Here is a 12,642-nt window from a genome sequence, read left to right on the forward strand (position 1 = left end):
TAAATTGTAATACTGACAACGAATCATTATGAAATCTAAATAAACTGGAACATTTTGACAAAGGATGTAAATAAATGTAAAATTAAATTCCATTATCGTATTTTTAAAAGAATACGAGACAGACATAATCACGCATGCAGCCATCTTGGACTTTCGCCTTGATCCGTTTATAATCCCGTGTTTGTTTGTTAAAGAATGCATACTATTTTGATTGTTATTGGTCCGATATCAATATTATTGAATAATCGGGCGACATCATTTGTAATGTTATGCCTTATACGAGGAATAGACCCCGAGTTACCTTTTACGAAATATCATTATGTATCATCAATATTATTATTATAATCAGTTAATAATTTCACTGAGAAATCATTCGAAAGAATGACAATATTAACAAAATATGTTTCGTATACCAATAATGCTTTGATTAATTGTCATTTTGCTACATATGGTGTGCATTTATATGTAAAATGTGTTACACATTTGACGAAATTCATGAAGCAAACAATTGTCCAAATTCGGCATTTTTGTTCGATAAAATACGGGTTAAACTCAAACGACAGTATAATTAGTCATCCAGGGTTGATACGGAAACAAAATAACAGAAAAAAATATTCATATATCGATTAAACAATGCAAGAAAACGAACAGTTTTCATACGATATTCCTGTTTCTCATACAGCGGCGTTGACCCCGTGACGTCACAGTTCATCTCGCGCCAAAACGGCTTGATTCAAAACTCGTTCAGGTGTGAAATCGGGTTTTCCCCAAATATCTCGAAAACTACTTATGCGATCGTTGTAAAATTTTCAGGATGATGTTTTTACACATAGATCTCAATTATATCAAAAATTGACCGGCACTGCAGGTACCCTTTAAGTTTTATCATTTTTCCGTCCAGGAAATAGATTCTTACTTGTAACTGCATTTCTTTTGTGTTCAGTTTTTGATAATTTTGTGCAATTCAGTTGGAACTTGGAATCAAGAACTGATATTGTATCAAATTTCTGATCTTCTAAAGTTTTGCAATGAATGTTAAATGGCCGTTTCATAATTACATTGAGTGTTACTGATTACATTTTTTTCACAGAATAATTGAAGCATCTGGATGAGAGACAGAGTAGATGATTTTATTCACTATCAATACAGATTTTATCATTGTATAAATGGTTTTATATGGGTGTGTTTTTTATTAGTAATTTGTGTAATTTATTTTGTATGGATTTTGTATGGTTGATGTAGAATATTTTGAGATTTCACTGAAAGATTGATGAGTGAGATCTCATCAGATGAGATTTAATTTGTTCACAATGAACGTTTGCTTGATTAAATTCTATCAAAACACTAACTGTTGAGAGTTTTGAATTATTTAATGATGTTGTGTGGGGGTTAATTTTCCATGTACAAAGTTGTCAATGAGCAAGACAGGAATTGTGCCCAATTTAGTCCCAAAAGCTAAATTTTTGAGAAGTGCACTGAGAAAGCATATATTTGTTTATTTAAAATTTTGTTGGGATTTAATCTCGTGGTATCAGTGATCTCTAAAATGCACTACATATGAGCTCTATATTTATCAAATTCGTACATAGATATAATTTCGTTCATAAATGCTACCAACAAAACGAAATTAAATCCTCAATGAATATTCTGCTTTTACACCTTATGAACATGTAGGAATAAACATTAGTAAAGACATAAACCAAATTACCATGAAAGCTTTAGTTGATACGTCCTCTGGTGTCCTCAAACAGGGACGTATAATACTAATATACGTCCCTGCCTCAAATTATAATATACATTCATTTTGTAAACCAAAAGAGAATGAAGATATTTAACATGTTTAAGCATAATAAGTGTTTTAAAACTTTTATTTCCTTTTGCTCCAAGGAAATGTTAGCCTGCATTAGTCTTACTACTTTGAAAAATAGTAATACAGTATTAAATTTATTGTAGAAATGGAAATTAATTCACATTGTTACTAGCCCCCCCCCCCCAAAAAAAAAATAATACACTGAATTAAAATAATATCGTAAACCATTGTCTTCACAGAATTGGATAACAATAAAAATCTTACGACTTAAGATATACCTAACCAATGAATGTGAAAGTAGTTTTTCTATTTTGAGATACGGAATTACGAATTCCCCTATTTCCCCTATCCATTTTGTATTTTAGTTTTACCGGAACTACGTTCAGATTGGACCGACCGTCTGGTTTGTCAACAGAAAACCTAAGGCCAGATAACTATATCAGTATGTGATATCCTTCTTTCCGAGAATGAGGTACTGAAGCTGTGTGGTTTACTCTTGCCTCGGACCGTCAGAATAAATGATCCTCGGTCATGGCTCATGAGCCGGCCTACACAGGGTCACATCACCAAGGGTTGGCATCCCCTTGGAAGAACTGCAAACTGTGTTCTCTTCAGTGTAAATCTTCTCGGGAATTCGCTCGACACTTACGGGAATTTCATTGTTCAAAAGAAGGAGGGTCATATGTATGCAGGTATGGACCAAACAACATTTGCCCATCATTACCACTAGAGGGTGTAAGTGATATGGACTATGAAAACCACATAGCAAGGGACCATGTCCAGGCCTCTGGCAGAAAGAGATCAGGTATATACATGGGCTTTTATTCACATCCAGATAACTCACAGATGTATGGGTATTCATGCAAAATCAGATACTTCTTAGACAATCTGAATATAAATGTTGACAATGTATTAATATGTTTTTCAATATTTTTCAGAGACACAAGATAGTTATTCTTTGATGATGTCTCCCCCGGGCTCTGTTCCTTCTGTTGTCCATGACCAGCACAGATGGACTGTTTTTGACTCACAAGTGAACCTCCCTGCTGCTCTTAATGACCCTCTTAGAGTCAAGAGAGAGACAGACTTCTTCACCAAAACCTGGGGCCAAGAGTTCTATGAGAAGATGTATGTTCCAGAATCACGCTATCTCCCAGATATTGATAGAAAATATTTTGAAAAATATAAGCACAGAATTTCAAAGGTACAGTTGGAAACTATCTTCTCTTAAAAGCATTGAAATAGTGTTTGTGTGTTTTTATTTTATCATTGATGTGTATGAACTATTGACATGATTAATACAATTTTCACAAGAACAGTAAAATTGATTTTAACATTTTGCCTTTGTTAAACAAAAAATAAAGATAAACAAACCACCTGGTTTGTTTAGTACTTAACATGATTCTAAGGAATATTATATCTATTTATGTATTATACATTATTTACAGAGATACAGACGATATGCAAAATATAAAAATCAAATCGAGCAAGAAGCCCCTGGTGGAGAAACATTTTTACAACAAATGGGTAAGTGTCATATACATCTAAGGTAACATTTAACTTCACCTGTTAGTTTATTAGTTTTTATTTTGTTGTGCATACTGTGCTATGTTGTAACAGTCATTTATTTCCTTCTTGTAGAAAAGAACAGAGCTGAACTTCAGCAGCTTCCTAAGGTAGAGTATATTAAAATCCAAAGAATAATTTTAACAATACAGATGAGATTATTCCTTGCATCTTGGACTCAAAGAGTAGTTAAAATAATAGAACTTTGATTGTTCCTTGTATATTCTATACAAAGAACAACAACAAAGTCAATTTCATTGCAATTTTTATTGCTTTGTTTTCATGGTTAATGTACTTATAGTTATACTCATATATGTATACAAAGTATATATACAATGTTGTAGTGCAGTTTGACCTATTTTGTTCGGTAGTTGTTCATGCTGTCAAACTTTGACCTTGAGAACACAGACACATTCAATGCAGTATTTCCATGGACACAAGTGGAAGATTGTCAGAAAAATGGAGGATCCTCCCAATCCTCTAAGCTTTTACAGGAGAAGGTAAGTACATAAATATGTTATAAAGAAGTTATTGTTTAAGCCACCTCAAAGCTTCAGTCTTCTACAGAGGTGGAAATATAATGGATTCAAAGACTTAATAGATACCAATAACAATGTTTGTACGAAATAAAACAAAGAAAGAGTCTCACATACACATGAATTTGTATTTGTTGAATCATTGTCTACTTTGAGTAGAGATTCAGCAATATGACAACAGAGTTTAGAAGCTACTAACTACTGCAGGATTCTTACAATCAGTTCCCTTCTCCAGTGTTTCTTTGTACAGACTTCAACAAAGAGTTGATAAGATTGTGATTGTTTCAGCTGAGTTACTACTTGGACATCGTGGAGGTCCACATAGCAAAGCAGATCTCCACCAAGTCAGACGCCTTCTTCCAAGCGGTGTCATCTCATGACGTGCTACAGGAAAATATGCTGAAAACCTGTCAGTCCATCAAGCAGCTGAGGTACTGAGTCACATAGCACTGCAGATGTGGCACTGTATTAATGGCGCTCTTTCAATTTCATATACCAATACTGGTACATGGTACAAAAATTGAATCAAAGGAATTCGTTTATAGCATAAAAATGATGCAGGAGCATTTTTTTCATTCAAACATCTTAATTTGATAGTACATACATGTAATAAGATGGGTTCTTTTTGCAGGGACAAGATCCAGTGTATTGATGAGCTGCTGACCCTGGGGTCACTGAAGATAATGAAGCTATCTCAGACCAGGGCGAACTATGTCAATCTTCATAATAAGGTCAGTATAATGAGTATATTCATGTTAAGGAAGTTTTGCATTGATTGTTGAACATATGTTCAGTGGTTTAGTCAATGGGTTAATGGATGGTATGTGTTAATACAATGCATTACAGCTGAAGTTAATGGCCACTGTTCACCAGACACAGCCTACTATACAGTTACTGCTGTCCACTCAAGAGTTTGTGGGGGCCCTAGATCTCATCTCCACCACCCAGGAAGTCCTGACCCAGGAGTTGGCAGGGGTACATAGCTTCAGGTAAACCTCAAAATCTGGAAGTATCATGTAGATAAACGTATATTCAGGTACATTAGTAGTAATGTCCACACATTGTTTTTCTTTTATTCTTGTACAATAGTAAGAGTGTACATGTACATACAATATTATATTTTCTGTCTATACCCCTGTAGACATCTTGGTTCCCAGTTAGCTGAGTTAGAGAACATCATAGAGAGGATGTTACAGGAGGATTTTGGGAAATGTGTGTCTTCTGACCTAAATCGACCAATCGCTGATACTGAGCCACTGATGGAAGAGGTATGTCAGAGTCTCACCTTAAACCTATATCTGCAGGTTCATTGTAACTGTAGCCACTACTTGTACTTGTCTAAACTAATGGGAGACTTATGACCACTGCATTATTTACTATGTGACCAACTGCCTGTCTTAACAGCAAAATATATTTTGAAAACTTTATTTGAGCCTTATGTTTGTTTTCTGTGATATAGTCTGCTCCATCATTAATAAGATATACAGAATATGTTTGTCATTTTGCATTTTTACTTTCAGGAGAAGATTGTATCCCTTGTGTTTGGAATGCTGAGGAAGAGCCGTTTTAACTTTGTAGATGTTTATAGAGAGGAGGCTTTCACAGCGGTCAAGGCCATTGTTAAACAGGTCAGTACCAAGTGGAATACATTTATGTTAGATAGCTTTCAAATTTGTCACGGTCACTAATGAACAAATTAAGACATTGTAAAGGAAACAGAAATTATTCAAATACAGAACTGTAATTGGCATAAACATGTATCATCACTGAACTTACATGCATATACAACTCATCTAGGTACATATTTTTAATGATAATAAAAGGGAAGTAAAATGATTAAGGTGAACATTTGATTGTAGACGGTAGTAGAGGCTGTGTCCGTTGCTGAGAATGTGGATACAGAGGATAGTGTCGGCAGGTAAGGACTGGCGTTGTGTCTCAGGATGGACTTGGTATTGTTATGTCTGGATATCATTTAAACTGTGAAGCTGTTGTAATTGTATCAGTAGTACATGTATTACTGATGTTTTACAGTTGTAAATTAAACCTGTTTAACTGTGTGAATGACTATGTTGTATTATATCTTAAAAACACCATAGCTACTGTAGATAAAATGTTCATATAGTATAAAATATTATAACCATATGTTTATAACTTGTAGTTTAAATCTGATTCTACTTATCAATGTCATTCTTTGCAGCCTGGCAGATCAGATGAGAATGTTAAATTATCCCCAATGGATGGATCTCCTCAAACAAATCTTCTCTAACTTATTGGTGCATCTCAAAAGAGCAAAGGTTAGCAATTTAATCACTCACTTCAGAAAAGTTAACAAATGTTAATCTTTGTCCCAAGCTATGATTTGGGGTTGATATACATGTACGGTAATCCTGTTCCGCATGGCTGCTGTTGTTACTGTAGACATTCCATGGAGTGATCAGTGATGTGATAGGGATAGCCGCAGGGAAGACCCTGGTCCCCAGCCCCCTACCCTCCCCCACCCAGGAGGATTGTCTCCTGAGTGAAGCCACTCATCTCCATGTCTCTGTGTAAGTATGCTTCAGGGAGCCAGGAATAAAAAAATATCACTGTTGCACTGGTTTGATTAAACTGATATGAACAGTAGGAGGTGGGAGGCTCACAGTAAATGGAAATTTTTTGTTTAATATATTAATTGGACTGTTGTGTACCTGGATGAGTGAAGAGATTCATAGTAAGCTGTAGTTTTATTTGCACAATGTAATTTCAATGATTTGATTGGACTTATATGTATGTGTAGGAGTGAGGAGGCGGCAGACGTGATGATCTCGGAGGCTGAGTACGTCACGGTCCAGGCCAAACTCAATGAGATGTTGTGTGCTGTATGTGACCACGCCCATGATAGGTGTGTCAAGGTCATTACAGCCAGGTCAAAGGTAATCTAATTCTTGTATTAAATTGAAATGCATAAATACATTAAATTCTGTGTATAAATGCAATTTTGTTAGTGATCTAATTTTGAATTGATTGGTAATAACACCTTCCGAATGATTATTGATTTGAAACATTTGTAAAGTTTGTGAATTAATTTAAAGGTCTTTGTTTTGCCTTATTTAAGGATGGATTTCTGGAGCGTTTGTCTTCCAGTGAATTTGTGGCTCTGTCCAGGGAGGTAGAGAAGTTTGTGACGGATTGTGAGACCATCAGTGGGCGTCGATGTATGTCCCTCAGATTTAGTCTGCAGTCACAGGTCAGTGAAGGAAACTGATTTATGTAGATTTATAATTCATTATCCACTCCCACATTTTGTGCACTATTGCTGTACAACAGCTACATGTACCAGGTGGTTGTTTAGGAATTTTTAAAATTTATAATTTTTACATATTTTTCAGGCTTCCAAATTTGTGAACAGATTTCATGAGGAGAGACGTACAAAACTCAGGTAAATTTGAAAGAAAAGTAAATGCTTAATGTTAGTATATTCTTGGTTGTATACTGGAATCAATTTTTCCATTTGATTTTATCTTGTTTTGTTTTTATTTTTTTTCCATAGTCAGATTTTATAATAATCTATTAAAGTATGCATCTCCATAAAAACATCAGAGTCCTCTCTCTCTCTATGCTACTTGTATACTGCTTTTTGTTGATAGTTGGTGATTGTTGTATGATGTTGATTGTAGCCTGATCCTGGATAATGAGCGATGGAGACAGGCCGATGTCCCTGCAGAGTTCCAGGAACTTGTCAATCACATCACACGCACAGGTACGCCAGATTGTAGGTTCAGTAACATTGAAACATGCATGTTGAGTTATGTAACCTGCAATGTTTTCCTTTTTAAATCAACTATACCTAAAATAAACTGAGATATTAAATTTGTAGGCATGCTCACCATACCAGACAGGACAGCAGACTCAGGTAATATAGAATAGATATTCAATTACATGGAAATTGATATTTTTACTTCATGTATATGCATAACTTTTATTATTATCAGATACACATCCATGTGCAGCAAATTTAATAAATTGATTTTCTGTCTTCAGAGAAAGGTCCTGCTGAAGTGCTGGTGGTGGAGACCCAGACATTTGCTGTCGTGGGGTGAGTGTTTGTATCAGTGGAGTTAGATAAACACTTAAATTGGGGGGGGTGGGGGAGGGGAGGTACCAAGTCAGTGAGTGGAATCAGTAACACTTAGTTGGGGAATGATGTTCACCGACCAAGTCCCACACAAGTGTTGATGATGGTTTTCCTGCCTCATATCATGGTTTTGATGTTTGTCTGTTGACAGATATTTTGTTCTTTTTCCTGCAGCACTGTGCTGATGTTAATGAAGATGATGGTGGAGTATTGTCAGTGTGTGGACAACATTCCCTCGGCCGCCCCTGACCTGATGTCTAGACTGGTCGACCTTTTCAAGGTAGGTCATTTACTTACTAACCAAAGAGAAGTGAAAATGAGTTGAGGTCATATGTTGGATATTTAATAAGGTTAATGATTTAAATTCTATTTTACCATTCAATCATCTAAGTATGTTATAACCTGTATGCTTTATGTCAATTGTTGTAGATTTTCAACTCAAGAACTTGTCAGTTGGTTCTTGGTGCCGGTGCTCTGCAACTTGTGGGGCTAAAAACCATCTCTACAAAAAATTTAGGTAAGCAAGCGTTGTCTCCCTTGTATTATTTCCGTGTTTTGTTAACGTAAGCTGAAAATTATAGATCGTTTCTGTATACATGTACATGTATGTAAAAAAAAAAAAAGGGGGATGTTTCACAAAGGAATGCTTTATATATCTCTCTCTCTCTCTCTCTGTCTCTCTCTCTCTGTCTCTCTCTCTCACCTTATCTATAAATTTATCTGTTACAGCCCTGGCATCGAGGTGCTTGCAGTTGGTTGTTTACTTCATTCCAAAAGTCCGCCAGCATTTTGAGGAAAAACTTGTGTCTAAAAATAAATCAATGCTCAGAAACCTGGACCAGGTACAAAAGGTCAGTGAAATCATTTATTTGTATCTTCATTCTATGAACTGATACCTAAGGTGAATGAACACTTGTTTTCCCTAGTTCACATTTTTATTAAAGAGTCCAAAAGATTTTGATAATGTAATTACATTTGCATCAAAATGTGCTATATAAAACTTTATTGTAAATTATTTGAATCTTTATATTTATACACGTATTTATGACATTTTATTTGCTTTTGAAAAATTTGTATGTAAATTATTGAATAGGGAGAGGGCTAAATAAGTTTTAGAATTTGAGCCAGATCCCATTGTAAACATATTACAATAAAATATATTCAAACCAAACCTAAGATGAATAAATCCATGTTCATTGATGTTGGAGTGTGTTGATTGACTCTGCGTATATAGTTGTATTACATGTGTCTGATTTTTAGGATTACACGGATCATATCAATGAAATTACAAACAAACTTGTGAGTGTCATGGAAGCTGTCATAGCCCAACAGCTGTCAAAGGTCAGTATAATGCAGGTCAAAAGTCACACTGACAAAGCCATTTCTTAAAACCTGACCTTAAATTCTTTACTTTTAAATTTTTTCCAAGTATTTTAAAATTTGATAGCGTACATTTGCTGTTTTGAGGGAGTACCCTTAAACATAACAATGTCATTTGTATATATGTACCAGTATACATGTATGTATTATGGAAAGCATGGTGTTTTAATATTAACATGTCAAACTTTTTTTAGTGGGAAGTGAAGGCCCCAATGCCATCAATGTGTTTTAGATCCATTTGTAAACAAATCAGCAAGATGCATGAGGCTGTCCTTGACATACTTCCAGCTGATCAGGTCAAGGTCAGTATCCTATTGATCTATTAAGGATGTGACAAATCTCTCCAGGTTTTATGGTTGGAAAAAAATTAAATGAAACCACAAATCAAGAAATTCCTAAATAAAAGTATTCAAGAGGTCAGTTTACACCAATCATAAAAACATTCTAGCTCCCTGTAAACTCAAACACCAGCAGTGTTCATAACAACTTTTTTTATTGTTTGTTTATTCTGTGTTACAGGAACTGTTTGGGAGGATAAACAGTTGTTTTAAGAAGTTGGTTGCTCAGCAGCTGAACACGCTGGAGGTCTCCAAGAATGGCGGCCCTCAGCACGGGTCAGTACTCAGATTGGCTGCTATATTGTAACAAGTATTAAAGGGCATGACCCCTGACATGAGAAAGAACTCTTAACATTGACTGCTGTTATTCTTTGCTTACTGTTATTAGTCCCCTACCGGTTTCACCGGAGGGGACTATAGCTTTCCTCTGCGTCCGTCAGTCCGTCTGTCTGTCCGTCCGTCTGTCTGTCCCACTTCAGTTTTCCACACTTTTTTTCTTTATGCATTTGAGGAATAATATGAAACTTGCTGAACAGCTTCAAAATGTCAAACTACAGATCAAGTTTACACTTTTGTAGCGTCTGATTGACATATTTTCGAGAAAATTAATTTTTTATATTCCATTTTTTTTGATGTTCGGGTTTGTTATCGGGTTCGGTGTGTAACTGAATAAACGAGGTCAGTATGTAGTCAGTAATAATATCGTGCGTTACTTGTACCATTCTTTTTCCTGTACCATTCCTTTTATCATTTCTAACAAACAAATAAATTCTATAAAATAGTGTCAAGCATTGTGTTGTAAATTTAATCGGCAGGGTTTTTTGTATTATTATTACAATCTGGTTCGTTGTCGGGTTGGGCTGTTTAACTGTTTGGTTTGATTCGGGGTACAGAAGACGGTAAGAAATGATATTGTGCATAACAGTGCATTGTTTTCACAAAGTTTTACCAGCGAATAAAGAATAGACTTGGCGAAATTACAAGAGATGAAATAAAGAGTATTATTTTACCTATTTCCTTCTTAATTTCTATATCAACTATATAGTTTTAATTTCCTCTGTTCTTTTATCTCTGATTAAAGCAGACATCTCGTTTACAATAGCTCTGAAATAGTTGTGTGCTTGGAAGCTTTCATAGAATAATACAAACCGGTAGGGGATGTGTATTGCTTATGCAATACTCTCAGAATGCTTGTTTCTTTGAGAACTATTGTGTTTCTGTCTTTTGATGACCAGATCATTGTATTTACATGTTACAACAGTCTAAATTACATAAAACATTAACATAGGCCTACTGTATTTCATGTTTTATTTTGTTATGTAAACATAGAGATTTAAAACAAAAAGAAATTTCTCACTGGACTTATTCTCTTTTCTGTGATTTTAGGCTGGTGATGTCCGACCTTGCATTCTACTCGGGAACATTCAAGACATTACGAGGATTAGAGAGCCTGGCTCAGGATACAAATGATGTGTGGGATATCAGGTGACAGCGTTTCTCCCAGTCAGTAGTCGCCTCTCTATGTGCAATAAACAAACCCTGGGCATTCCGTGGAATCAAACTCGCTCTCTTTACACATTTGCCGTGTGTTTTATTTATTGAAGACTGTGCTGTTTTATGCATTTTATGAAATGTTTATTTTCCAAGTCTGTGATTTAAATAATCTATGGCAGTGATATGTATACTCTAATAAAACATAATTTATTGACATGAGTTTGTTGGATTTCAACGAAGAGAAAGAATTGGATGTGGAACTACCTCTCTATGAATTTGTATTATATTGTACAATAAGCTCAGAAACATTTCAAGTTTTTGAAATAAAAAGAAAGAGATAATATAGTTGTGTAGATTGTCGAATTGAAAGACTTATCAAAAAGTCTGAGTGAACTGGCAGTGATTCTATTTAAGGAGGCCGACTTTAGTTTGCATTGCGCATGTTTTTGCGCATTCTAATATAATACAGTTGATTTATACTTCTTAGGAATTTTTTTCGATATCATTTATAAAATTGAACACAATAAACAAAATACAGGTAAAAAAATTGAGATTGTTAAAGGAAATTTTTATTTTTAACACGATTTTTACGTTGTGCAGTAGGGGACCATTGAAATTGCGCTTTTATGACGTTATGATAAAATGAAGCTTTGTAGGAGTACGTTATAAGAAATAACATAAAAGAAAAGTAAAAATTGTACGCTGTTGAAATTTTATGTACAGAATGATGCTATCCTTGAGGACATTTTCCTCATTTTTGGAATGAATCCATTATACCAATCATCATTCGTGATGATCCAAATATATAGCAAAATTTGGTGCATTTTAATATTCTGAGATGGCCCCCACTAAAAACCAGACGGTAGAATTTTGTGTTTTTTTAATATAAGGTAGGAAATGATATTACTAATCATATATAACAATTGGAGAAAAAAAGCTATTGTAGTATTTTTTAAAACTGCTTTGATGTGCGGAAAATGACAGTTTCTTATATATTCCTATAGTAAATGTACCTCTATTTTGAGATGGTCTCTAAAAAGAACCAGACGGTCGATTTTCATGAACCTTCGCAAATAAACTAGACTTGGTTTAAATTACATATGGTTAAAAAATAAAGAGTTATGCTACTGTAGTTGTTCCGCAAAAAAACCCAAATCGGCCTCCTTAATTACTAGTAGTTTTAGTATTCATCTGATCAGTAATATTTTATGTTTAAATTACAGGTTGTGGCTTTAAAAGTAGCAAATTTTAATAACTCAAAGTGATCAATTACCGCATGACCTGGCAAGTATAAAAAAAATTTCTCTGTGTCTTCTTGTTCACACAATAAGGTAAATGCATAGGTTTTAGTTTTTCTCTCCTGAGTGCAAAACAATTGCATTTACCCCTTCCCTTCCTAAA

At 34.8% G+C, this 12,642-nt stretch overlaps 1 protein-coding gene across 1 annotated transcript; it reads left to right on the forward strand.

Moving 5' to 3' along the window:
* The first annotated feature begins 2,187 nt into the window (after nucleotides 1-2,187).
* LOC128178368 (vacuolar protein sorting-associated protein 54-like) lies at nucleotides 2,188-11,457 on the forward strand. Its single transcript, XM_052845491.1, has 26 exons — nucleotides 2,188-2,615; nucleotides 2,749-3,014; nucleotides 3,259-3,337; nucleotides 3,452-3,486; nucleotides 3,748-3,876; nucleotides 4,201-4,343; nucleotides 4,544-4,643; nucleotides 4,759-4,901; nucleotides 5,054-5,180; nucleotides 5,433-5,540; nucleotides 5,772-5,830; nucleotides 6,113-6,209; nucleotides 6,334-6,461; nucleotides 6,692-6,827; nucleotides 7,010-7,141; nucleotides 7,284-7,333; nucleotides 7,572-7,654; nucleotides 7,772-7,807; nucleotides 7,936-7,990; nucleotides 8,204-8,309; nucleotides 8,459-8,546; nucleotides 8,759-8,880; nucleotides 9,290-9,370; nucleotides 9,604-9,711; nucleotides 9,929-10,023; nucleotides 11,134-11,457. Exons 1-26 carry the CDS (start codon nucleotides 2,342-2,344, stop codon nucleotides 11,234-11,236), a joined length of 2,883 nt encoding a protein of 960 aa, XP_052701451.1. The 5' UTR covers nucleotides 2,188-2,341; the 3' UTR covers nucleotides 11,237-11,457.
* Nucleotides 11,458-12,642: the final 1,185 nt, after the last annotated feature.

Source organism: Crassostrea angulata, chromosome 3 (genome assembly GCF_025612915.1).
Source record: "Crassostrea angulata isolate pt1a10 chromosome 3, ASM2561291v2, whole genome shotgun sequence".
NCBI classification, from domain to species: Eukaryota; Metazoa; Mollusca; class Bivalvia; order Ostreida; family Ostreidae; genus Magallana; species Magallana angulata.

Bases quoted from the DNA above. Each gene is read 5' to 3' on its own strand.
- LOC128178368 (XM_052845491.1), top strand. From the start codon at position 2,342: ATGGCTCATGAGCCGGCCTACACAGGGTCACATCACCAAGGGTTGGCA. The intron at 5,831-6,112 runs GTAAGGACTGGC...CATTCTTTGCAG, and splicing joins ACAGAGGATAGTGTCGGCAG to CCTGGCAGATCAGATGAGAA. The intron at 10,024-11,133 runs GTCAGTACTCAG...CTGTGATTTTAG, and splicing joins AATGGCGGCCCTCAGCACGG to GCTGGTGATGTCCGACCTTG.